The sequence below is a fragment of the Lissotriton vulgaris genome, chromosome 8 (genome assembly GCF_964263255.1).
Source record: "Lissotriton vulgaris chromosome 8, aLisVul1.2, whole genome shotgun sequence".
Taxonomy (NCBI): Eukaryota; Metazoa; Chordata; class Amphibia; order Caudata; family Salamandridae; genus Lissotriton; species Lissotriton vulgaris.
This window is the reverse complement of record NC_141696.1, coordinates 47451054-47479005: the sequence shown is the minus strand read 5'-3', so window position 1 is coordinate 47479005 and position 27952 is coordinate 47451054. Positions and strand designations below refer to the sequence as shown.

General features: G+C 48.0%; 1 protein-coding gene across 1 annotated transcript in view; it reads left to right on the top strand.

The window, feature by feature from the left end:
* Positions 1 to 27952, top strand: part of LOC147693352 (transient receptor potential cation channel subfamily M member 2-like) — a 3804886-nt gene that overhangs the window by 2249277 nt on the left and 1527657 nt on the right. The window contains exon 21 of the mRNA XM_086935946.1: positions 10941 to 11118. Within this exon, the coding sequence (XP_086792072.1) occupies positions 10941 to 11118 (178 nt within the window). The remainder of the gene's footprint in view (positions 1 to 10940; positions 11119 to 27952) is intronic.

Genomic DNA, 27952 nt, shown 5'->3' with positions numbered 1-27952 from the left:
GCATTGATGGGGGCCACATGCACCTCCTGCTGGAAGCCGAGCGTCAGATGGAGCCATAGCGGCGAGTGATCAGAGATGCCTCTGGCTAAATGGCGTATCTCCCGAATGTGTGAGAGTTGCGAAGCAGGCAACTGGAAATAATCCATTCTGGATAGACTCCCGTGAACCCCAGAATGAAAAGTATATTGGGAGGAATCAGGATGAAAAGCCTTCCACCCGTCCGCCAACCCCATAGAATCTAAAAACTCGGGCAACCGGTGGTGCAAACGGGGGAGATCCCGCGGGGGATACCGATCCAGATCTCCAGCGACCACCAAATTAAAGTCCCCACCCAGTACCAAAAGGCCATCAGGGATTTCCAACAGTAACGTACCCAAGTCCCTGAAAGTGGAGGCTTTAAGGCCAGGCGGCACATAAATTGAAAGGAAGGTGATAGAACGGCCCTCCCACGTGCCTGAGATCCCCACATACCTTCCTCTTGCGTCAGACCAAGTATCCTGCACCACAAGAGGGAAGGACTTCTTCATTAATATACCAACTCCCCGTGAGCCAGTGGTGAATCCTACGTGAGCTAACAGAACGTAACCCCCCCCTGTGCAACACTTTACATGTGCCTCTGATCAAATGAGTCTCCTGCAGAAGGACAATCTCAGGTGCCTGGCGCTTAATGCACTGAAGGACAACACTGCGCTTGATCTTGTCCCCCAGACCGTTGAAATTCCAACTCATTAATTTAACCCCACTGCCCCCAACCAATGCCATCTCCAAGTTTGTTAAACAGCACAAAAAACAATGTTGCCCCCCCAATTGATATATCCATATCCGCTGCTGATGCAAACCAAATTACAACCCAAAAATTAAACAAACCCTCCCAACTCCGCCCACTCCGCTGCCCTGCCCTCTGGGTCTAGAACTGCCCATAAAAAACTGGCAAAGTGCCTGTCGCCTCAAAAAATTCAAGGAAGTAAAGAGAAAAAAAACCTATAGGGGGGAAGGCGGGGTCTGTCCCACCGAGCCCGGGAGGTCTGCGTCATACCCCTACTAAACACATTCCCCAGATCTCTTTAGAATGACTCCCCACTCGACCTCAAGTCCAAAAGGAGACCCCACCCATTCTCATCACCCACCCCACACTACGAACAATGCTAATCTGACCACTGGAAGGTTCCCATACACTGCAAACAATACTGTCCAACACCTGGGCGAGCGTCCTCCCAGGCTGGTTGACTATCACCGGCCACACCTCCACTTCGTCCCGCCGGGCTCCTTGCACCTCTCTTCTCGACCCAGTCTGCCGCCGCCTCGGGTTATTCAAAGAACCATGCACGCCATCCGCCTCAACCCGAAGGCAGGCCAGGAACAACATGGAGTATTTTAAGCCCTGATCCCGAAGAACACTCTTGATCGACATAAACAGCCATCTCTGTTTCTGCACCCTCTGGGTAAAGTCCAGAAAAAAAGGAAATATCCGAGTTCTCATAGCACAAGGGAGCACCAGCTCTGGACTACTGAAGGATGACATCTCTGTCGCGGTAATTGAGGACCCGCGCCAACATGGGCGGCAGGGGAGCGCCCGGCTTGGGACAGCCGCCCGGGATCCTGTGGGCACGCTTAACATCAAAGAAATTGCTCAGGCCTTTTGGTTGCAGGTGTTTCAAAATTAGGTCTTCCACAAAAAGGTCCGGTGCCTGACCCTCCGCCTTCTCCGGAAGCCCAAGAATGCGCAGATTGTTCCGGCGCAAGTGGCCTTCGTAGTCATCCAGTTTAAGATCGTAAGCCTGCGGCACTCCTGAAGCTCCCTCAGCGCACCCTGGAGCTGCGAAACATCGTCTACCAGGATAGCCGTTGTAAGCTCCACTTGCTTGACTTTTTCATTGAGCTTGCCCATGTCTGCGTGGATGAGGTTGACCTCGACAGCCACCGTGTCCAGAGAGGTCTTAGCTCCCGTAATGGCGGTCATGACATCTTTGAGTGATATTTCCGGTTCCTCCTCGCCCAGTCCCCTGAAACCAGGGTCCCTGGGCATCCTGACCTGTGGCGCCTCTTTAGGTACAGTATACTAGTCCAATTTGCTGTACTGCGGGGACTTGGAGCCACGGGCCCCCGAGGTCTTGCTGCGATCCATCTCGACTAGCTTCGAACCGCTTCATCCAGCTGAGCCATAGGTGCAGCGGGTTGATTATAGGCAGAACACTGAGACTCTCCCTGCGGCCAGGCAGAAAAGACAGAGCCAAGTACCGCGCAGGGTGGTCCTCACTATCAGGGAAGCGCCGCCGCCTCTGACCACTCCAAAGACGGTATCACATCCTCGCTCACCACCCTGCACTCCGCCGCTCCCCTGTCTCTCCACAACCGGGCTCCGTCTCCACAGCTGGCTCCACTGCCACCTCCTGGGTGCAGCAAGCAGGCGCCGACTGAAAAGTCCTGCACGGAAGACCGCGTAGCCCCACACCTCATGGCTGGTTTCCAGGCTCTCCGGCAGCGGCACCACCGTCTGTATTGCCACTCGGGGGCCCCGCACCACAGCCAGCACCAGGCCTCACACGCCTCTAGGTCCACCCCGCTCCACTGGCCCAAGGTCCCACAGGCAGGACCTGGAAGAAGCGATCCCCACCAGCAGTCCGGGCACCACAATGCGGGCTCACGGCAGCGGCCCCGCAGCTCACAGAATCTCGCAATTGGCGTAGGGCAGCGGGCTTGGCAATTGTGCTACTGCCGTGCTTTTTGTGTCTTGCCGGGGGTGCCACCCCAAGGGCCACAATCAGTAGGGGGCCTCAGGCCAACGGCCCGACACCAATACCCCCAGGGAAGGCCAAGAGTCTATGTGGTGGGGTGGGCACTGGAACGCGTCCGACTTCAGGGACGAACTGTCGCCATCTTGCTCCTCGCGGCTGGCTCGCCCCACCTCACCCCAGTTTCAAACATCTATTTCCGCAACAAAGCTCACCCGCGGCTCCCCTGCACCACACTCTTTACCGCTGAGCAGCGGCAGCCTCCACTTCCAGGGTCAAATGCCGCACAGGTTTCGCCGGTATTGGCACCCTGAGGGCCACAGTCAGTAGGGGGCCACAGGCCTTTGGCCCAACACCAGTACCCCCAGGGAGGGCCAAGAGTGGTGGGGGGCACCGGAGCACGTCCAACTTCAGGGACGAGCCGCCACCATCCTGCTCTTCACGGCCGGCTCGCCCCACCTCGCACCAGCTCCCCCACGGCACCCTCCCCCCGGCACCGCAGTCTTCAGCGCCGAGCAGCAGCAGCGTCCACATCCAGGGTTAGACGCCACACAGGATTCGGCGACAGCTCCGCGGCTTGCGGCGCCACCTCCAACCTCCCGGGTGCCGGCCGTAACTCCCCTGTGGGCAAACTCCCCACTGGACGCCCCGGCTTCAGGCCCAGTCAGAGGCCGGCATTGTCGGGCGCCGTAACTCCTCCTCTGGGTCTCCTCCGAACCTCGGAACCGGCGGGATGGGCTCCCCCCGTGTTCCGATCACTATTGCTATCGAGGGATATAACGGATTATCTCTCAGGATTGCCGTGGGTTGGGCCGGAGGACGGAGCCCTCTTCTTACACGACCATCGCCTGCTCGTGCTTAGCCACGCCCCCCCAAAAAAGTTTCTTTTTTTGGAGTGGCGTCACAGCAGCAGTTTTCCAGGTATCAGAGATTTTTGCTAGTCTAGAGGTGGTATTGATGATCTGATTGGTAGCGGGATTTACAGTATCCACCAATGCATGTAAGATTTTTAGGGGGCATGGGTCGAAAGGTGAACCTGACCTACAAGAGAGGATGACCTGCCTGGATTGTTCTAAATGTATCTCCTTAAAACATGTGAGTTCCCTTTTTGTTCCTAATGCTTGGGCTTTGTTTGCCAGGGGTGATATCTTTGTGAAATCTTTCTTTAGATCTTTGATTTTATTGTCAAAAAGCCCAGCGATTCTATCGCATAGGTCCTGTGAAGGAGGAATTTCTTGGTCTAGGCTTGTAGGATTAGTGAAATATTTCACTATATTAAAAATAATTTTCTGATTGTCTTCCCTATTTAATAAATTCGAATAGTGTGTCTTTTTTCTGTTCTAATTTGTTGATGGTATGATCTGAGTGCTAGTTTAAAAAGCTCCGATCTTCAACTTTATAGTATTCTCTCCATTGTTTTTCCACTTGTCTACAATGTCCTTTTAAAACTTTCAATTGGGGGGTAAACCAAGGGGCTGATTTTTTGTTGATGGTGTTTTTCTTTAGCTGAGCTAAAGTATTGACTAATGACAACATCCATTCATTAAATAAATTATTGTCAGTCTCCGGGTTTCCGGTGAGGATAGGTTTTGTAGTTTTTGCCATGCTCCGTAAGTTGGGATTTGAGAGCATGCTGTTCCATTTCCGTGTGAAGCCGATTTCCTGGGATATTTTTCTAATTGGACATTATCATAGACAAATGTGAAGGGAATTAGCCTATGGTCTGACCAAGTGATTGTAACTGGAGGGGTAACAATTAGATTAGCGGCATTTGTACATATCCCGTCAAGGGTATGTCCTGCACAATGTGTGGACCCCTTTGTCTGTTGTGTTAGTCTCAATGTGTTTATGATTTCTATGAAAGTTCTTGTATTGGGAGTATCGACTGCTTCAAGATGAAAGGTATCTAAAAAATGACCGACTGTTACTGGGGCCTTTACACCAGACCTCATACAAAAACAAAGCCACAGCATCTGTTTGAAGGATTTTATGATACCACATGAAAGGCCTTTCGCTCCTTATCATATAGTAGCTGAGTGTCGTTCGCTCTCGGGGCTGCTAGAGGATTTCACATTTTAACTGAAATATAACCCACATGAATCGATTAAAGGGAGTTCTGTGAATGCTGCTCAGGTTGGCTAGCACAGGTGGGTGATTTGTGTTTGCATTCGAGTTGAAACAGGGATACATTTGCATGGGCGTCCGCAGGGGGGGGGGCAAGGAGGGGCGCTTGCCCCCCCCTGGAGCGACCCTCCTTGCCCCCTCTGCGGACGCCCATGAAAACCGTGACTTCAAGACGGGTTCTCACTCTCTTTCCTCTCCTTTCTTTTATTTGCTTCCCTGTGAAATGGATCCAAAAAAGAAAGACGCTTTTGCTGGAAATGTAGTATTTTTCTGACATTTTAATTCCAAAGTGCAGCATTGAGAATAAAAGGCTAAAAATATGAAAAATCGATAAATAACTAAATAAAGTAAGACAGAGTGGTAGCAAACTGGCCAAACTGATTTTATTCACACCTAAACACATTAGCGCCACTTTTACAGAGTTTGCCAGTGAAGCGGTATTTTTGTTTTCTTGTCTTTGTTTTCCCTGGACTTGGAACTAGTGCACCAATCCTGGAGGTACCAAAATGTGTGGATTGGAAAACAAAATGTGTGCTGCGGCTCGGCGTCCAGGGATGTGGTCTTTTTACCATACTGGTTACGTTTTGTAAGGATATAAGCAATGGCCATTGAAATGGGTCTATTCAGGGCCCTGACGTTGTGTCCTTAACTTTTCAGGCAAAAGCACTCACTGATTTCTCAATAGTGTGCGTAAAAGCATTAAGGTAACAATGTTGTTCCTGCTTACATTTCCCATGGTTTGTTAAATTTTGCATTCCCTATAAGTGTTTGCTTCTTCCAGGATGATGTTCCTTTTTTTTTTGTAGACCGCATATTGATCTTGTCTAGTGGGTAATTTAAATTGCGCATTCAGGTGTTTATAGCTAACAACAATTGGGTTGTAGTTGAAAACAGTGGAAGTTTTTCTCAGTGGGGCAGTATGGTGTTCAGTGGGGGAGAGGATGTGGCACTATGGTCAGAGCTGCTGAATTTGGAACTGGGAACCAGGTTCAGCCTTAATAACCAGCCCACCAGACCACTCTCCTGCGAGAGCACAATCACATCCTAGACGGCTTCGCAACACCTTAGAAGTCCTGGTGTCTACGTACCAGCAGGTGGACCCTAGCATGACAAGTGTAGGTTAACCTTCAAGGCTTGTCCACCACTATGCATACTGAAGTTCACCTCCAGTCTTGCGGGCCGGCCTATGAAGCAGCACACCCTGGAACAACAGTCACTGAGGTCACAGGACCCTTGAGAAGGGCCAGCTCTAGGGCGGTGCAACCAATGTGACCGCACCGGGTGCTGACTTTAGGTGAAGGCATCATGTTTGCAAGTATATTATGGTTTTAAAAACGCTTGCTGCCTCCTTCCTGGCTTCCAGCAATTTTCTGCAACAATAAAAATGTCATGATGACTCTGGTGATTAATGTTCTTCCTAGAGAGAGATCAGAATTTTGTCTAGTGGAAGTTTTGACTCATGGAAAGGTAGCTCAGATGGTTAATGTACCGGCTGCAAAGAACATGCGCCATGCAGATCACGAAGTGCACATAATGTAAATAGGTCAGTGGGCTACTGCTTTTGTCAGAGATCCTTTTCTTACTTGCAGTTTATAAGTTAAAATCCTAACTTAGAACAGTGAGCTATTAACTGTCATCTAAGAGCTGCATACAAACTGCAAGGTATAAATGTGAGCGTTATGCTCCCGCCCCGTCCCCCAATCTTTGATTATCCAAATGTCCCAAAAAGTGTTCTTTTGGACGGAAATCAATTCTGATTATGAAGGAGAACCCCCAACCATGGTATTAAGTTTTAAATTCCGGGTATTGTGTTTCTCCAGACAAATCACTATAAAACTATATGGGCTACTAGTATGGTTGTCATGTGACTCCTACACCTTGTAGTCCTTAGTCTTATGTAACATTTTCTATACAGTGATTTACACACATATTGATTGTCTTTGTGTAATGTGTGTGATGTAAGTGCTCTGACACCCTACAATGGTGTGAGTGGCGCTGTAAATCAAATTAAATGCATCTGAGAGAGAGTGGTTATGGAGACTTGGGGGGCACAGTTAAGGGTGGTAGTGAGGGAATCCTTGGGCAGAGGTGGTCTTTGGGGGGCACTAACAAACATTACTGCACAGGACACCACCAGTGCTATGGCTGGCCCTGCCATTGAGGCCAGTCTGCCTCACCCAAAGGTACCTCCATTGGCCTTGTTTCAGCAGCAGTAGCTGCAATTCACCAGGGATTGGCAATGCAGGATTTTCACACACCAAACTAAGTTTGCAAACTTCACAGTCTCCCTGCTTCATTCACAAGCACTTTTAACATGTGCTGCCTGCTGTAGGGCCACTGGAATTAATTCTGCAGCAAAGGATGACAACATTATGCCATAGTGTTGACTAAATTATGCATTAAAAAAAGGCTGCAGCGTAATGCAGTATATTTTCAGATATTCTATTATTTTGCCGTGTGTACACATGCTAACAGTCTCTGGAACGATTTTGCCTTATTAGTACCAGTGTAACATACAAATGCAGCAGTGGGTAGGGTGTTAAAATATCGATAACAAAAATATAGCTGACATAAATATCGTTGCAAAAATATCGTTTACAAAAATATCGACACCCTATACTTAAACAGGTATGTACATAAATATCGACTCCAAAATATCGTTGTAATTAATATAGATGTAAAAAATATCGACTTTTTAAAATAATTAAAATTACATTAAATAATAAATAAATATAAGTACTATTAACAAAATACATTACATTACTTTTATTTTTTAACTATTTCAAACAAATTTACTACACTTTTTAATTATAAACTTAATAAATGTGGACATATAAATTAATTTTACACATTACTTTATATAACAACAATAATACATATATATAATTAAAATACCCCTTTACCCAAAAACCCAAAACTGACCCTGAACCCTAAAAATACCCCTTTACCCAAAAACATTTTCACTACAAAAATCCTGTACACACACCTAAAATTAATAAAAAAATTAACATAATTAATGACATAATTATTATTCAATTAACTAATTAAAATTAATGAACTATTATTTATTACACTATTTATATTTATTTAAAACATTAATTAATCTATTATTTCATTATATTTAAAAACCCCTTTACCCAAAAACTGAAAACTGACCCTGAACCCAAAAAATACCCCTTTACCCAAAAACTAAAAACTGACCCTGAACCCTAAAAATACCCCTTTACCCGAAAACTAAAAACTGACCCTGAACCCTAAAAATACCCCTTTACCCAAAAACTGAAAACTGACCCTGAACCCAAAAAATACCCCTTTACCCAAAAACTGAAAACTGACCCTGAACCCTAAAAATACCCCTTTACCCAAAAACTGAAAAATGACCCTGAACCCTAAAAATACCCCTTTACCCAAAAACTGAAAACTGACCCTGAACCCTAAAAATACCCCTTTACCCAAAAACTGAAAACTGACCCTGAACCCTAAAAATACCCCTTTACCCAAAAACTGAAAACTGACCCTGAACCCTAAAAATACCCCTTTACCCAAAAACTGAAAACTGACCCTGAACCCTAAAAATACCCCTTTACCCAAAAACATTCACTAAAAAAATCCTGTACACACACCTAAAAATAATTAAAAAATTAACATAATTAATTACATAATTATTATTCAATTAACTAATTGAAATTAATTAACTATTATTTATTACACTATTTATATTCATTTAAAACATTAATTAATGTATTATTTCATTATATTTAAATTACTTCCCACCCTACTCCCCTATAAACCCACAACCCGCTACGGAACTATTAATACTAAATTCAACTGAAAATACATTATTAAATAATAATATACTACTAAAAATAGTACTTTGACTAAAAATAATCATTAAAAACACTACATTACTTATAATTATTTAAAAAACGATATTATTGTAAACTATGTTTTTGTAAACGATATTTATTACAACTATATTAATGTTAACGATATTACTTACCTGTCTGTCGATATTTTGGTCAGACGATATTTTTGTCATCGATATTTCTTCCTGTAGATATTTTTGCGGCGATATTTATGTTAGGCGATATTTTTGCGGCGATATTCCTGCTCTGTACCGCAGCAGTGAGAAGGGTGACTAGTCAATCTTTACAATAGGCCATCCACTCCGCAGCAACACAAGTCACATTTTATATTAACTTTTGATATGTTTGAGCTACAAACAATGTATTAGTTTAAATGGTCAGATCATGCAGCAGATCTTGAATTATGAGGCAAATATGGCAGAGCCATAATTTTAGAGAAAACATTTGCAAACTAGGATATTTTGCCATTCATGTTTTAACTGCTGTTGTTAAAAAAGGGTGAAGTGCTGATGACAGAAACTCCATGGCTCGGAGACAAAGTGCTTGTATTTCCACATTTTATCATATTTGGTACATTCTGTGATTAGAAGCATATCCCATTTTGTGAATATATTTTAATGTCAATAACTCATTATAACCTTAAATAATCATGTGTATCCATTGGTTGATTAAACTGAGCAGTGAAATGCCAAACAAATACTAAAAATTGGGATGTCTGCGCATTCTAGACACACCTCTGGCTCCACCCAAAGATCCAATCCTTGGGTTATTCCTGCCCTCTGATTCTCCGCCCACTGTTCCCCTACTTTTTTTTCCCCAACTTTGACCACTGTGGAAGACTCAGCATCCCTGAACCTGTGATGAGGCGCAGCTGCGGGCGCCGCGTGTGCCACACATTTATGGTGCCGGGCTTCCGCATAAGGGAGCTGGCCATTATTGTATCCCTAAACGTGCGCAAGATGTCAGTTTGACATTGACTACACGTAGAGTGACTCTAAGTTTCTTTTAAAAAATATAGCTAACATTTGGACCTATACATTTTATTTTGTATAAATTAATTGAATGTGTGTAAAATTTAGCAATGCCTGGGGAATTCTAGTAAACGGAGCACCCACTGTCAATTCACTAGCGTTTGTGATTGCTGCATTATTTATTACTAACTTTGACGTTGTGCTTTAACTTTGGATAAAAGGTATTATGAATTCCAGCACCAAGAAGCCAATATTGGTAAATATGTGTGCTACAAATAATCCCTAACATACACTGTGCATACAGTATATTTAATCTGGTGCTATAATCATAGGCTGTTTTAAAGTATTCTGATAAAAATCGAATCATGCTGAAGACAGCCTTGATTGGTGCTGGATCGAGGACCCAGAAGTCTGCACACCTAGCAGACAGAGATAAAGCACCTTGTCAGAAAGTTTAGTGCTTTACCTACAGGTGGTGTTTGTTTGCCCGTGGCAGGGTCAGTCACATGTCCTGGATTCCTGGCATTTAATTGAGTCTATCCTAGTTCTGCGCCCCAGTGTTTCGTGTGCCCCACCTGGCGCACATCATGTCGGAGGATGGTGAAGACGTTAACATTTTGCCCCCCCCTGGAAAATTTTCTGCGGACGCCTGTTTTAGGAATTTAGGAATGAGTGGAGATTTTATACGGACATAATGGATTATAGATCTCGAGATCCTATTCTGCAAACTGCATACCTCTCCAATTGTCAATACCTATGCATGTTGATATTCACTTGATGGTTGATGAGGAAAAGGGGGTCCATGCTTAATTTACTAGAACAGACTGCTTTTATATTTGAATTCATGAGAGTCCAGCAGCGTCCCACATTTAGATTCCTTCAGTTGCATCAACTATGGAACTGAAGGAATCCAAATGTGGGACACTGCAGGTCTTCCTCTGTGAGAGAGAATCGCTGAAATTGATGCCCCTGTTTTGTGAAATTGTGTTTTGTGCCATTTTAAGTGCCCTTTCTTGACTGTGAGCCTGTACCGCTCTGATTGTTATTCTAGCCAACTCTTCCGCGAACCCCGCAGCCTTTGTCTATAATGTTGATAATGGATTGTTAATAAATTGTTGCGTGATGTATAAAAATGTAAATATGTTTATAACTTCTTGAATTATAAGTGCTTAGTACCATAGGCAGGACTGAGAATTCTGAAGGCTGAGACTTTACTACTGTCACATGACTGTATTTCTTTTTTCAAGAGTTAAACTTTAATAACAGCACATGTACAGCTGATGGGTCAGTCCCAACTCAGCCAAAATGTGCTGAAACCCTGGATGGAGTTGCCCGCTTCCCAGAGTGGCTGACGATTATTCTACTCTGTCTGTACCTGCTGTTTGCCAACATTCTGCTCTTAAACCTTCTGATTGCCATGTTCAGGTGAGTCAGGCATATAAAACATTTTAATTAACTTTCTTTTGTATTCCTTAACTGTGTCTCTCTATGTTGCTCTTCTGATCTGTTTCTTAGGCAAGGACCCAATATGAACTGCGTGTGTTGTCTACTATTTTTATTCTGTCTTCTTATTGCTGCCCTTCTTCTCACGCCAGGGCTCCCTTTGCATCTTTTCCATTCTCTATACATTGCTCTCTAGTATTCTCACCTCTACTTCTGCTCCTTCTCGTATAAAGTTCACATATCCACCCAACATGTCAAAAGATTCAAAGTAGGACATAGTCAAGGCAACACAAGGTATATTCGCCCTGACATGACACTAGTAGTGTTTGTTGTCACTCCAAATGTGTTCATATTTACACTCACTTGCTACTTCAGAGATGCTTCTATTACTCTGTGCATCATACACAACATTGTAACGCAGAATCTCTTTCTACATTTACAGTGGTCCTAATATTTTCAGCCTTCCAGAGTAGTCTCTATCCGCTGCAGCTGTACTGCCTTGTGCAGACATGATGCTATTTGTCTTATGAAGTCGGAACTGTTTGGAAAAAACAAATTGATTATAAACTACACCAGAGATGATGTATCTTCACTCACATTAATCTGAATGGCTAGAACAGGATTTCAGTGTGTGTGTTTGTCACAAAGGGTGTGCTCTGTTTGAGTGAATAGACACAGAGGGCCCGATTCACAGAATGAACTTAAGACTAAATCCTAAATTTACTACTATTTGGTATTCACAGAATGCACTTACTACTTTCGTGATTCACAGATTGAACCTACTACTTTCGGGATTCACAGAATGAACTTACTGCTTTCGGTATTCACAGAATAGATTTAAGACTACTAACTTTACGTCCGTGCCGTAACTACTAACTTTACATCCGCACTCGGGCTGGAAATTCCGGCCCGGAGGTGGAGCTTCCGGCTTGAGGGCGGAGCTTCCAGCTCGGAGGTGGGGATTTAGCCATGGCTGAAATCTCCACCTCTGGGCCAGAAGCTCCGCCTCTGGGCTGTAAGCTCCGCCCCCAAGCTGGAAGCTCTGCCTCAGGGCCGGAATTTCCGGCTCGAGTGCGGACGTAAAGTTAGTAGTCTTAAATCTATTCCGTGAATACCGAAAGTAGTAAGTTCATTCTGTGAATCCCGAAAGTAGTAAGTTCACTCTGTGAATCCCGAAAGTAGTAAGTGCATTCTGTGAATTTCAAATAGTAGTAAGTTTTGGATTTAGTCTTAAATTCATTCTGTGAATCGGGCCCCAAGGGCCCGATTCACAGAACTAACTTAAGACAAAATGCTAAACTTACAACCATTTTGGTATTTACAGAAGGCACTTACTCATTTCGGTATTCACAGAAGTTAGGACTCCTAACTTTAGGACTCCTAAATGCCTTCTGTGAATACCGAAAGTCTTAAAGTTAGGATTTTTCTCAGTTTAGGAGTAGTAAAGTTAGGATTCCTAACTTTAGGATTCCTAAACTGAGAAAAATCCTAATTTTAAGACTTTCGGTATTCACAGAAGGTATTTAGGAGTCTTAAAGTGAGGAGTCCTAACTTTACTACTACTAAACTGAGAAAAATCCTAACTTTAAGACTTTCGGTACTCACAGAAGGCCTTTAGGAGTCCTAAATTTAGGACTACTAAACTGAGAAAAATACTAACTTATTACTCCTAAACTGAGAAAAATCCTAACTTTAAGACTTTCGGTATTCACAGAAAGCATTTAGGAGTCCTAAAGTTAGGACTCCTAACTTCTGTGAATACCGAAATGAGTAAGTGCCTTCTGTGAATACCAAAATGAGGAAGTGTCTTCTGTGAATACCAAAATGGTAGTAAGTTTAGGATTTTGTCTTAAGTTAGTTCTGTGAATCGGGACCTTAAGGAAGAGCACTGAAAGTGTCAAGGTACCAAAATCCAGTTATTGCTGGACCCATAACGCATACCTAATCAGGAAAAGAACTTTGATAAATCATCACAAAACTTTCCACTTCAGCTCCTAATTGAAAAGTATCAGGTAATCGGACAAGTTGGGGCTGGGAAAAAAGGAGGGTCCCAAAATGTGTTTCCCCATTCATTTTTCCACATGAACAGTGTAGGAGAGTAGGGTCTGCAATCCTATGATCACCCAGATTTTTTGCTTTTGTTTCACTGGTTTACGACTTTCTCTGGCTGTGGGCCTGCCAATCAGACCCACAGCCTGGCTGTTCTCTTTCTAAATTACGAGATGTACCCTAGGTGCATTTACCGATTGGTACTGGGCCACCTTATCAGACCCTGTAACTCAGGGCATAGGTGTACCCAGGGCCGCCAGGGGCTGCAGCATGTATTATGCCACCCCTGGCTGGCCTCCTAAATTTGACACAACTGGCTGCATGACAGCTGGGGCGAAGTCGTGTAATCACCCTTTGCTTTAGATATAGTAGCCCTATATCTAACCCTCCCATGGACACCCGAGTTCCTATCAGTCACTCCTATGGCAGGCCTTGACAATCCTGAAGGCAGAGTGCATGGGCTCGTGTGAACTAAGCTCTGGCCCGAGCCGAGCCCGGTTGCAGCTTGCGGAATCAAGACCCAATGGCTGCTCCATGATAACGCGTACCATATCGGTAACTTCGGTGTCGCGTTATCAAGACATGTCGAGTAAGGTGTCATACGAATCGGGATGCTGCCCTCTCACCAACTCTGGCGACGAGGTTAGCATTCCGCCCTTCTAGAGGGACACGACATGTACGTAACTGTGAACCCCGGTTAAAGTTAACTAAAGCCTCAGCTCCACAAAATGGATGCTGCCACCACAGACACGAGTCTGACCTCCTGCTGCTGGGAGTCCTTCCAGCGAGGAGCACTTGGACAAAGGGTTTCCTGTCAAGGGCGGTGTTCGCACCGTCCCAGACAGGGTTTGTGTATTCTGGGTAGGTAGGGCTTTTGCGAGAAGGTGACTGCGGAGTGGCACCCCGGTGCTCACTACGCATCTGCCGGTTAGAACCAGTTCCAGGGGCGACAGCCCTGGCCTGGGGAAAGTCCGGCAGGGGAGAGGGGTGTAACTACCCCCCTTCCTGGTCCCACCCTTAGGGCAGGACCTAGTCATGTACCCACCCCTTTCTTTAGGATAAAGGCCGGAGCGGGGACCCTTCCAAATTAGATCATCTTTGAATCAAGAACTACTTTCTACGAAAGGACATTCGAGACTCTTCTCAAGATTTCTCCCTTGTGGCTAAGGAGTAGTCACCCTGCATCAGCGGGAACCATCTAAGAACTCTGCGGTTTGCTGTAAGTCCTTCCTCAAGGAATCCGACGGCCCAGCTCGACGAGAACCGGCTTCCCTGGCACCTCTGACCTCTACCCACGTCATCAGCTCAGCTGTGATCTGTGGGTGCGACGAGACCTCGAGGGACCGGCCATCATCAGAACCTGCACGCTCTTAAAAACCAGCACGACCATCGAGGTAACTCTCTGGTGAGTGCTCTGGGGTCCGAGAAGCCCCAACCCCGAGCCGCTCCAGCACCGAAGTGCAGTCTCCCAGCATCTCCACGATCTGCGTGGGGCCCTTCTGCTCGCTGCTCAGCACGTTGTCTGGTCACTAGCCGCTGGCTTGTGTCCTTCTGTGACGACATCCGAAAATCAACACTGCCGATCTGGTTGCTCCAGACTGGCCCTTGCTTCCATCTTTTCGAGAAGCACCCCGGACCCTCCTGGTCCACTCAAGACGCCGACAGCGACATCCGTCGTGGGACAGCTCGCACCTCCACCGTGGTCGCCGACAACGCCTCCTGGTCCGTGAGACTGCAGAGCCTAGCGTCGCCCACTCACCTGGTCGAGGTGACGGCCAACCGGTGCCTCCCTGGTACCCTTTGACTACTGGCTAGTAGTACGAACTTGGTCCCCTCTGCTTTCAGGTTTCATCAATCTCCGATCCAGGCTTGGATCTCTACGAACTATTCATCACTGGTCGCCGGCCAGCAACTCCTTTTCTTCCGGCTCCTGGCTCGTCAGCGAAGACCCCGACGCCTGTAAGACTTGCAGCCGCAGCCCTCGTGGCTAGGTAACTCGGCATTTCGGTGCCTGCATAGCCTCCTTACTCTAGGGTCCCGAGTCCCTCGCTTCCGACTTGCCTTAACCTTTCCGTGTCCCCGGACACTTGTTTTAAACTGTGCACTTGAAGTATTTGCTAAAGAGATTTGGTGTGTGCTTAGTACCCTGTCCTCATAAAGAGTACAGGGCTGTTGTGATTCTTAATAAATATACTGTTTATTTTCATAACACTTGTGTGGTGTCCTTTCACTGGGTGTTCAAGGGGTACATGTGTGGTAAACAGCTGGCTTAACGCGCCCTCTCGAGTCTTTAGCATTAGACTGCGCGTATCCACGCTACTAGGATAACTGGTCTATAGGTTGACTTACAACCAAACACCATAAGGGTCGTTGGAACGATACATAGCGGTCGCTAGAATAGCGAACGTTGCATATCGGGCCAACTTCTCACATTGGTGAGCAGCGGTTGGGATTTGAGCTTGCTGTTGTTTTACCACACGTATCCTAAGAATATCTTGTTGAAAGATCACACAAGTACTGTTAGTACATATAACTAAAGCTTAGAATACTCTGAGTTCTACTGAACCAGCTGTTGTAGCTCCTCAAGGCTTAGCACACCTTGGCTACAGCTCTTAGCAAGGGAAAAGTAGGTAAACACATAGTGTAGGTAGGTGCATCACTTACACCACACTAGAAGCAGTATGTCGGACAAAGGAGGAAACTCTGAGTCTCCCCTTGTGTCAGTTGACCCTCCACAGGTCATCCCGTCAAGATATACTGCGCTTAACTTCCATGAGTTACGACAAGTATGTACCTCTAGGAAGATTAAGCAAGGGGCTAACCCCACCACCTCCTTTCTGATTGGTCTCCTAGAGACTTATGATGCCAGAAAGGCTGAGAAGCTTCTTAGCCCTTCTAATCCAGAAGGAGGCATGCCTCCCCTCGAGGGAACCCGGGACGATCCTGACCTCATTCACCTCGCAACTGAGAACGAAGATGGCGAGGAGGATGAGGATGAGGATCTCTCTGGGGACGAGGCAGATAAGGGACAGGTAGAAGTCGTCAGACTGACACGGTCCAACTTAAGCAGACATGATAGTGGTACTGGGGGACCCCCGGCGCTACTGTCAGGTGCGCTTAACATTGGGAATGGACGAGTTAGGTCTCTATCAAGAGGCTCTAACAGATCCGTTCGAACCAATGGCTCTCGCAACTCTTCTCAAAGAGGGATGACGTCCCCTCAGAGGAGAGTGTACGAAGCTAAGGAAAGGGCAGCTAATCTGAGGATCGAAAGGGAAGAACTTGCCCTGGCCAAAGAAAAGCTTGCTTTTGCTAGAGAGCAACAGTTAAGTGGGGCAGTCCCCACTGGTGGCAGCAATGTACCTAGTAATAGGGAAAAGAGTTTCGATACGAAACACCTTGGGAAGATAGTGCCCCCCTTTAAACAAGGGGACGACATCCACAAATGGATTACTGCTTTGGAGAGGGCCTGCACTGTGCAAGGTGTTCCCCAGAGTCAGTGGGCAGCTATCTTGTGGCTCTCCTTTGAAGGTAAAGGAAGAGACAAGCTTCTCACCACAAGGGTAGAGGACGCTAACAATTACCAAGTCTTGAAGAATACACTCGTTGAAGGGTTCGGCCTAACCACTGAGCAGTACAGGGTGCTGTTCAGGGATACCCAGAAAACGCAGACTCAAGACTGGTCTGATTTTGTCGATTGTGCCACTAAGGCTTTTGAGGGCTGGTTGCTGGGCAGTAAGGTTACTGATTACAAAGGATTGTACAATTTGATGATGAGAGAACAAATTTTAAACAATTGTCAGAACCAGTTGTTGCATCAGCATCTTGTCGACTCGGATCTGACCTCTCCCCAAGAATTGGGGCAGAAGGCAGACAAATGGGTTCGTACGAGAGTTAAACAGAACCAGGGCCAGAATCAAGGTGGTCAGAAGAAAGCAGACCAGAAGGGTAAAGATTCTAAGGGGGAACAAAATGACCAGAAGTCTTCGACAGGTCCCCAACAACCCAAAGAGGGTGGGGGTCAGGCTCCCCAAAAGAAGAAAGAAGGCCAATCCAAACGATGGTGCCAGTACTGTAAAAGTAAATCTCACTGGTTTAGTGAGTGCACCAAGAAAGGAGGAGGGCAGACTCCTGCCACTGCAGCCCCTAAGGCACCTGTGCCCCCTAGTACAGTCAGCAGTGGTAGTGCGCCTCCCAAGGGTTTAGTAGGGTTAACCCTGGGTTCTGAGGGGCGTGACAACTTAGTTGGCACACTCACTCAGGCTGTCCTTGTCAGTACAGGGGACGTGGACGTATCCCCTGACGTAAGCCCCAATACTTTGGGCAAATACAGACAGACGCCTTTCATAAATGGAAAGATGGCTCAGGCCTATAGGGACACTTGTGCCAGCGTCACCATGGTGACGCCTAACTTTGTGGACCCTGGACAGATCATGCCAGGTACAGAATTCCTGGTGACCAATGCAAGCAATGTCACTACCAATCACAGTATGGCAATTGTAGCTTTCTCCTGGGGAGGGGTAACTGGCCAAAAGAAGGTTGTAGTTAGTCCAGACCTCCCAGTGGATTGTTTGTTGGGCAATGATTTGGAGTCGTCACAATGGTCAGAAGTGGAGCACCGGACTCACATGGAAATGTTAGGTTTGCCAGCACATGTGTTCGCTGTGACTAGGTCACAGGTCAGGAAATGCCCCACTGAACAGGTGCTGGATCCTGGAACAACGGACCAGACGCCTCCCAAGAAAAAGAGCAGTAGGGTTAAGGCTGCGCCTTCCCCCTTGCCCCAGGTCGAGGATCAAGTCTCAGAGGAGGCTGACCTACAGGAATTGAGGGAAACTGAGCCGAGAGAGTTCGAACTTGATCAAGTTGAATTCTTGGGCTCAGGGGGACCCTCAAGGGAAGATCTGGGGAAGGACCAGTTAGACTGCCCTTCTCTTGAACCCCTCAGACAGCAGGCTGCTGCTGAGGCTGCTGGGAACGCCACAGGTACCCACAAGGTATACTGGGAAGATGGACTCCTGTACACTGAGTCAAGAGACCCCAAGCCTGGCATGACCAGGAGGTTGGTCGTCCCCTTGTCTCAGCGTGGTTTCCTACTTACCTTGGCCCACGAGATTCCCTTAGCAGGTCACTTAGGCCAGACGAAAACGTGGGACAGGCTTGTCTCGCACTTTCACTGGCCTCACATGAACGAAGATACCAAGGAGTTTTGCCGCTCCTGTGTCACTTGCCAAGCCAGTGGTAAGTCAGGTGGCACGACAAAGGCCCCCCTTATACCAATGCCTGTGGTTGGGGTGCCCTTTGAACGGGTGGGGATCGACATCGTCGGTCCCATGGAACCACCGACAGCATCAGGGCACAAGTTTATACTGGTGGTAGTGGATCATGCCACCAGGTATCCTGAAGCTATTCCCCTTAGGACCACTACAGCACCTGTTGTGGCAAGAGCCCTAGTTGGAGTATTCTCCAGAGTGGGCTTCCCTAAGGAGGTCGTCTCCGACAGAGGTGCAAACTTTATGTCGAGCTACTTAACTGCTATGTGGAAGGAATGTGGTGTCAACTACAAGTTCACTACACCCTATCATCCACAATGCAATGGGCTTGTTGAGAGATTCAACAGGACCCTAAAAGGGATGATTCATGGACTACCGGAAAAGATTCGGCGTAGATGGGACGTCCTGATCCCCTGCCTCTTGTTCGCCTACAGAGAAGTCCCACAGAAGGGGGTTGGCTACAGCCCTTTTGAACTTTTGTACGGGCATCCTGTAAGAGGACCCCTGTGTTTGGTGAAGGAAGGATGGGAGAGACCTCTCAAAAAGCCTGCAACCAACATAGTGGACTATGTGCTCGGCCTCCGCTCGCGGATGGCTGAATACATGGAGAAGGCATCCGAAAACCTTAAGGCCAGCCAAGAACTCCAAAAAGCTTGGCATGACCAAAAGGCTGTCTTGACTGTTTACCAGCCCGGACAGAAGGTGTGGGTGTTGGAGCCAGTGGCCCCAGCAGCACTCAAGGACAAATGGTCCGGGCCCCACACCATCCTGGAGAAAAAGGGAGAGGTCACCTACCTGGTCGACCTGGGAACTCCCCGGAGCCCCCACAGGGTGCTTCATGTCAACAGGCTAAAAGCATATGTCGACAGGAAGGACATGAGTTTGCTCATGGCCCTAGATGAGGGACAGGAAGAGGAGAGTGACCCTCTCCCCGACCGGCTCTCTCAGAATCCTGACGATGGCTCGGTAGATGGTGTTGTCTTTTGTGGCAGCCTCTCCGAACATCAACAGAGCGACTGTAAACAGGTTCTTCAGTCGTTCAGACATATGTTTTCTCTGACACCCAGTCAGACCGATTGGTGCACCCATGAGGTCGACACTGGTGACAGCTTGCCCGTAAAGAGTAAAATCTACAGGCAGCCTGATCACGTTAGAGACTGCATCAAAAGTGAAGTGCAGAAAATGTTAGAGCTGGGAGTCATTGAACCCTCGGATAGCCCTTGGGCTAGTCCCGTAGTTCTAGTGCCGAAACCTCACACCCAGGGTGGTAAGAGAGAGATGAGGTTTTGCGTAGACTACAGGGGTCTCAATGCAGTCACTAAGACTGACGCCCACCCAATACCAAGGGCAGACAAGCTTATCGATAGATTGGCTTCGGCCAACTACTTAAGTACGTTTGACCTGACAGCTGGGTATTGGCAAATCAGGTTAGCTGAGGACGCCAAGCCTAAAACCGCGTTTTCAACCCCTGGTGGGCATTATCAGTTCGTGGTGATGCCCTTTGGTCTGAAAAATGCACCTGCCACCTTCCAACGGTTGGTGAATCACGTCCTTACTGGGCTGGATGACTTCTGTGCGGCGTATCTTGACGATATTGCTGTCTTTAGCTCCACCTGGGAGGATCACCTGGTCCACCTGCGGAAGACGTTAGAGGCACTGCAAGCAGCAGGTCTCACCATCAAGGCCACCAAGTGCCAGATAGGGCAGACACAGGTTGTATACCTGGGCCACCTTGTAGGTGGAGGTCAGGTTCAGCCACTGGAGAGCAAGATACAGTCAATCAGGGACTGGGCTCCACCAACCACCCAGACTCAGGTTCGAGCTTTCTTGGGCCTGACTGGTTACTACAGGAAGTTTGTCAGGAACTATGGTTCCATCGTGACACCATTAAATGAACTGACAAGTAAGAAAATGCCAAAAAAGGTTCAGTGGACAGCGAGCTGTCAAAAAGCATTCGATGATCTAAAGCAGGCCATGTGCACGGCGCCTATCCTCAAGAGTCCGGACTACTCCAAACCATTCATTGTCCAAACAGATGCTTCTGAGTTGGGTGTGGGAGCTGTTCTTTCTCAACTGAATTTTGATGGTCAAGACCAGCCCATTGCTTTTATAAGCAGACGGCTGACCCCTAGAGAGAAGAATTGGTCAGCTATTGAGAGGGAGGCCTTTGCTGTGGTTTGGGCCCTGAAGAAGCTGAGGCCATACTTGTTTGGCACTCACTTCAAGATTCAGACTAAGCATGGGCGGAAAATCCGTTTCGCTCGCGGATTTTGCGGATTTTCGGGAAATTCGCAATCCGCGAGATTCGCGAATCTCCCGCAAAATCCGCAAATCAGCGAGCAGCGGATTTGGCTCGCACTGCTCGCGCTGTTCGCGTGAGTTCGCGCCCCGCGAATAAGTGCAAAATTGCAGAAATACGCTCTTAGCAAAACTGAAAGTAACTACTTACCAGGTTCAAAAGTTCAGGCTCATCATTAGTAGCCATTTCCTGTAGTGCATCCTGAGGGGCCCCTCTAGAGTTCAGTTGCCAGTTGCAACTATTATGTGACCCTGCTCTGAACCTCAGAATAGTTACACATATGCCACAAAGGTCCTGAATTACAGCTAAGGGAGACAAGCAGGAGCCAGGCTGGAGGTTCAAATCCATTATTCATCCCCTAATTCATTATTGTCAGTTGGGGCAGGGCAGGTGTTGTAACTAATTTTGCAACAATGAAAGCACTTAGCAAGTTCAAAAGATCACTAATCAGGAAGCACTAAGGAAGCAGGTGCCAGCTAAAAAAATATTCTGTGACACATTAATCAGCCCCAAATTAATTCAGGTCACTTGAGGCAGGGAAGGTGTGCTTGTTGCCACAATAACGTACACTGACTGGACAACCAGAGGGTGCTGTGATGAAACAGAGGGTGGCATGGGTGGGCCAGAGGGTGGCATGAGTAGTCAGAGTGGCAGTGGTGACAGAGAGTGGCAGTGATGAAAGAAGAGTGTCCCAAACAGGCTGGACAAGTAGAAACAACAAGTTCGCGAAACTTGCGACCCGACAGGTAAGTTCGCAATTTGCGACATTGTACAAAACCCTCGCGAACTCGCAGAAACCCGCGCAAACACACAAAAAAAAAAAATCCGCAAATTCGCGAGAATTCGCGGATTTTGCGGATTTGCGAGTTCGCAAATCCGCAAAATTCGCGAACGCGAGATTCGCAAAATTCGCCCATGCTTAATTCAGACCGACCATAAGCCCCTCTTGTGGCTAAATCAGATGAAGGGTGAAAACCCCAAACTGCTTAGGTGGTCCATTTCCCTACAGGGGATGGACTTCACAGTGGAACATAGACCTGGTACTGATCATGGCAATGCCGATGGGCTCTCCAGATATTTCCACTTAGAACAAGAAGACTCACCTGGTCAAGGTTAGCTAGTTGTTCCGACGTTTGGGGGGGGGGGTCATGTAGGAGAGTAGGGTCTGCAATCCTATGATCACCCAGATTTTTTGCTTTTGTTTCACTGGTTTACGACTTTCTCTGGCTGTGGGCCTGCCAATCAGACCCACAGCCTGGCTGTTCTCTTTCTAAATTACGAGATGTACCCTAGGTGCATTTACCGATTGGTACTGGGCCACCTTATCAGACCCTGTAACTCAGGGCATAGGTGTACCCAGGGCCGCCAGGGGCTGCAGCATGTATTATGCCACCCCTGGCTGGCCTCCTAAATTTGACACAACTGGCTGCATGACAGCTGGGGCGAAGTCGTGTAATCACCCTTTGCTTTAGATATAGTAGCCCTATATCTAACCCTCCCATGGACACCCGAGTTCCTATCAGTCACTCCTATGGCAGGCCTTGACAATCCTGAAGGCAGAGTGCATGGGCTCGTGTGAACTAAGCTCTGGCCCGAGCCGAGCCCGGTTGCAGCTTGCGGAATCAAGACCCAATGGCTGCTCCATGATAACGCGTACCATATCGGTAACTTCGGTGTCGCGTTATCAAGACATGTCGAGTAAGGTGTCATACGAATCGGGATGCTGCCCTCTCACCAACTCTGGCGACGAGGTTAGCATTCCGCCCTTCTAGAGGGACACGACATGTACGTAACTGTGAACCCCGGTTAAAGTTAACTAAAGCCTCAGCTCCACAAAATGGATGCTGCCACCACAGACACGAGTCTGACCTCCTGCTGCTGGGAGTCCTTCCAGCGAGGAGCACTTGGACAAAGGGTTTCCTGTCAAGGGCGGTGTTCGCACCGTCCCAGACAGGGTTTGTGTATTCTGGGTAGGTAGGGCTTTTGCGAGAAGGTGACTGCGGAGTGGCACCCCGGTGCTCACTACGCATCTGCCGGTTAGAACCAGTTCCAGGGGCGACAGCCCTGGCCTGGGGAAAGTCCGGCAGGGGAGAGGGGTGTAACTACCCCCCTTCCTGGTCCCACCCTTAGGGCAGGACCTAGTCATGTACCCACCCCTTTCTTTAGGATAAAGGCCGGAGCGGGGACCCTTCCAAATTAGATCATCTTTGAATCAAGAACTACTTTCTACGAAAGGACATTCGAGACTCTTCTCAAGATTTCTCCCTTGTGGCTAAGGAGTAGTCACCCTGCATCAGCGGGCACCATCTAAGAACTCTGCGGTTTGCTGTAAGTCCTTCCTCAAGGAATCCGACGGCCCAGCTCGACGAGAACCGGCTTCCCAGGCAACTCTGACCTCTACCCACGTCATCAGCTCAGCTGTGATCTGTGGGTGCGACGAGACCTCGAGGGACCGGCCATCATCAGAACCTGCACGCTCTTAAAAACCAGCACGACCATCGAGGTAACTCTCTGGTGAGTGCTCTGGGGTCCGAGAAGCCCCAACCCTGAGCCGCTCCAGCACCGAAGTGCAGTCTCCCAGCATCTCCACGATCTGCGTGGGGCCCTTCTGCTCGCTGCTCAGCACGTTGTCTGGTCACTAGCCGCTGGCTTGTGTCCTTCTGTGACGACATCCGAAAATCAACACTGCCGATCTGGTTGCTCCAGACTGGCCCTTGCTTCCATCTTTTCGAGAAGCACCCCGGACCCTCCTGGTCCACTCAAGACGCGACAGCGACATCCGTCGTGGGACAGCTCGCACCTCCACCGTGGTCGCCGACAACGCCTCCTGGTCCGTGAGACTGCAGAGCCTAGCGTCGCCCACTCACCTGGTCGAGGTGACGGCCAACCGGTGCCTCCCTGGTACCCTCTGACTACTGGCTAGTAGTACGAACTTGGTCCCCTCTGCTTTCAGGTTTCATCAATCTCCGATCCAGGCTTGGATCTCTACGAACTATTCATCACTGGTCGCCGGCCAGCAACTCCTTTTATTCCGGCTCCTGGCTCGTCAGCGAAGACCCCGACGCCTGTAAGACTTGCAGCCGCAGCCCTCGTGGCTAGGTAACTCGGCATTTCGGTGCCTGCATAGCCTCCTTACTCTAGGGTCCCGAGTCCCTCGCTTCCGACTTGCCTTAACCTTTCCGTGTCCCCGGACACTTGTTTTAAACTGTGCACTTGAAGTATTTGCTAAAGAGATTTGGTGTGTGCTTAGTACCCTGTCCTCATAAAGAGTACAGGGCTGTTGTGATTCTTAATAAATATACTGTTATTTTCATAACACTTGTGTGGTGTCCTTTCACTGGGTGTTCAAGGGGTACATGTGTGGTAAACAGCTGGCTTAACGCGCCCTCTCGAGTCTTTAGCCTTAGACTGCTCGTATCCACGCTACTAGGATAGCTGGTCTATAGGTTGACTTACAACCAAACACCATAAGGGTCGTTGGAACGATACATAGCGGTCGCTAGAATAGCGAACGTTGCATATCGGGCCAACTTCTCACAAACAGCTACTGCCCAAACTGCTGAACACATTTTCACCAGATTTGGCAGGAAGCTAGATTGTGGTACAGAAAGTGTGTTTTTTTGTAATTTGGTGTAAATCCATTGAGTTGTTGTCGAGCCATTAAGGAAAAGATCTTTGACGTTTCCTTGGAAAGTGGCTTCTACTAAGCATTTTAACATTTTATTTCTGTGTAGCACAATCTCAGTTTTTGATGGCTTTAACTTCAGGAAATTGGTGGTAATCTACCACTGGACACTTTATAAAACTTCTATCTGATAGAGACATCTAGCCGCAGATTCCTTTCATTTGAACTTCCAGGCATCAGGCTGGATCCGTAAGATTTTTCTTAGCAGTACCCCTGCGCGACGCTCAACTCTGCATGTTGTCATCAGCCTCATGTTCATCATCGTTGTGAAGTCTGCATCTTCAAAACAACCGCCCCTCTAGCCTGTAGATGTCATTTCTTTTCTTTCCAATTCAGCCAGAGCAGACCTGTCGAAGAGAGCTACTCCCTGTGATTTTTTGACAGACTTTTTTTAACTTCTTGTCGACTCCTTGTGGTGTGTAGGATGTTGTAGCATCCTTCACTCTCAGGCTTACCTGTGGAGTGCATTGTGTGATGTCATTGATTCTATGTTGTTACCACAGTTACTAGAATGTATATTTTGAAGCAGAGACTGTTACTGCTCTGCACTTGGATGAGATCTGGATGTGTCTCCTTTTCCTGGAATAAACCTGAGCTCCTTTACAACTTTATGCTGTGTCAGCCTCAATTCACTTTGAAACCAGAATCCTACAGATGTCTAGTAAGAAAACCTTGGAGTTCAAACCGAACAGTGCCTTGCACCGTGCCATGCCGGTCACAGACCCCACTTAGTGTATCTCTGGTATCTGGAATGTGACCATGATACAAAGTCGTGCTCCGCTTTAGGCCCTGCACCTCAGATCAGGCTCCTGGGTCGGCTCTGCAGTTCCCTGCCTTCCCAGGTCCAGGAGTGACACCCGCCCAACTTAAGGAGTTTTATGACGCCATGTGCACCATATGTTGGCGGCCTGACCCTGCCGGCGTACCTTCTGCCCCCGCTGGCTCAGATAATGGAGGAGTCCCATTGGGATTTACGCCTTTGTCTCTGGCCATGGCCTCCAACTGTGGCTGTTCTCAGGTCCGGACGGGTGCAGGCCACACCTCGCAGCAGCCTTCCGTGGTGCCACATCCACCGCTGAAGTCCTTGGTGTTTCCTGTGCCCTTCCCCATGACACGGAGCCAATCGGGCATCCTCTGACACCGAGGCCAGTACTGACGGAGCCGTACAGCTTCATGCCGTTCCTCCTGCCCTATTTTGGAAGGGTTAGGAATGGATAAGGAGGATTGGGAGGGGGAAGCAGGATCTTGTAGAAATCCCACAATCCCAAGACATGGACTGGTATGAGGAACTGGGTGATGCCAGTGGCCTGGACACCTCTACAGATGCTGGCATGCTGTCTCCACCTAACCTGGCTATGGATCAGGGGGCATCATTTGCTATAGTGGTGCCTAAGGCTGCGGAGGTCTTGGACCTGCACCTCCCTATGGTGGCATCTAAGACAAACATCGTGACAGAGATCCTGCAGCTTGGCGTTTCCAGCTCAGAACCATTGCTCCCGTTCAATGAGGCCTTAATGGACATCCTTCTGTGCACCTGGTCCAAGCCCAGCACAGAGGCTTCTGTGAATAGGACGATTGCCCACCACCATGACCCTGCACTGGGTTCCCCATTTTTCCTCACCGCCCACCCCACCCCACAAATCTTGTTGGTTCAAGCTTTCACTTCTCATGGCGTATTCTCTTCCACAACTCCGGACAGGGAATCCAAGAGACTGGAAAGCTTTGGAAAGCAACATTTGTCTTCTGCCAGTCTGGCATTGCAGTTGGTAAACACTGCATGCCTTTTGGGGCATTATTCCTATTCGATATGGGACACAGTTGCGCAGGGTCTTGGAGGAGAACCGGATCCTACACTCCCAAGCCGTTTCTGATGGGAGAGATGCTGCAAAGTTCACCATAGATGTGGCTTGGACACAACAGACTCACTAGGCAGATCTCTTTCCACAACGGTGGATGTATGTCACCACGCCTGGATGAGGACACGCGAGCTACGGCAAAGTTCTTGGACCTCACCACAACGTCCCGGCCTGAATCTGCTTTTTGCTCCTTTAATGGCTACGGGACGGACTACCAACTGCGCCAACCCTATTCCAGCCAGAGAAACTGACAAGTTCAGCTGCCTCTGAGAGGCCGTGGAAGCGGTTTACCCCGGCTCAGTGAGTCGGGAGGCCAGATGTTGAGCCAAGCTACGATCCCCTCCTCCACCGCAAAGCATTTCTAGTCCGATCCTCCAGGATCATTCACGACCAGACAATGGCAGAATATGGCATCATCTCCACCACTGGAGAAATATCAGCTTGGACAGGTGGCTGTTGCAAATAGTATGAAGGGGCTACTTCTGCCCCTTCCAGACAACCTCTCCATCTATGCCCCTAGTGTACGATCTGCTGATGGTGGATCACCTTGCTCTACTCCACGAGCAAGTCAAGACTCTGGCGAAAGGAGTTATAGAGAGAGTTCCTGGGCCAGAAATAGGTGGTGGTTGTTATTCTCACTGTTTACTGGACCCAAAGAAGGATGGATGCCTTCATCCTATCTTGGACCTCAGAGCCCTCAACTACTTCCTCAAAAAGGAGAAGTTCTAGATGCTCACCCTAGTTCAGGTCCTGTCTGCCCTGGACCCAGGAGACTGGATGGTAGCACTGGTCTTGCATGATGCATATTTTCATTGTTCATTTCTGCCTGCCCATCGTCGCTACCTATGGTTAACGGTGGGCAACAAGCACTTTCAATTTGCTGTGCTCCCCTTCGACCTCATCAGTGACCCTCGGGTGTTCACAAAGGTGATGGAAGTGGTTGCAGTCCATCTGCAGAGATCGGGGTTCCAGTCTTCCCCTATCTGATAGAGACTTCAAGCTGCAGATTCCTTACCTTTGAATTTCCCAGGAGTCAGGCTGTATCTGGAAACTTTTGCTGAACAATACCCGTTAGTCGTGCCACCGTTTGGCTCCATTTTGCTCTGCTTGATGTTGTCTGTAGCGTTGGTTATGACATTTCGGTGCCTATATAGGCATCACCCAGGCATGTGGACGTCAGTACTTTTTGTTTTTTCCACTCCAGAAGCACAGAGCCATGAAATAACTGACACCGTCGTGTGCAACACTAAGGCCCTGAAAGGAGGAGTAACCGAAGCCCTACAATATTAGTCAGCAAGGCCGGGAGGCATAGGTAGGTTGTAAGAAACCTGCAGCTAGATAGAATCTCTACCAGATAATGCGTTACCAAAGCTAAGTAACTTGTTCCTCTGATAGAGACTTCTACCTGCAGATTCCTCACCTTTGAATTATACACCCCGGCCATACCATCCCAGCAGAGGGCCTTGGACCAATATCGTAAACTAGAAAGTTCTGCAGGACCGAGCGGGCAAAGTGCCTGGCCCTGCGGACCTGACCATCCAGACAGTACTGTCTTGCAAGCGTGTGCAATGATGCCCATGTTGCCGCCTGACAGATGTCTTAAACTGGGACAAATCGAGCCAAGGCCATAGTCGCAGCCTTTCCCCTGGTGGAA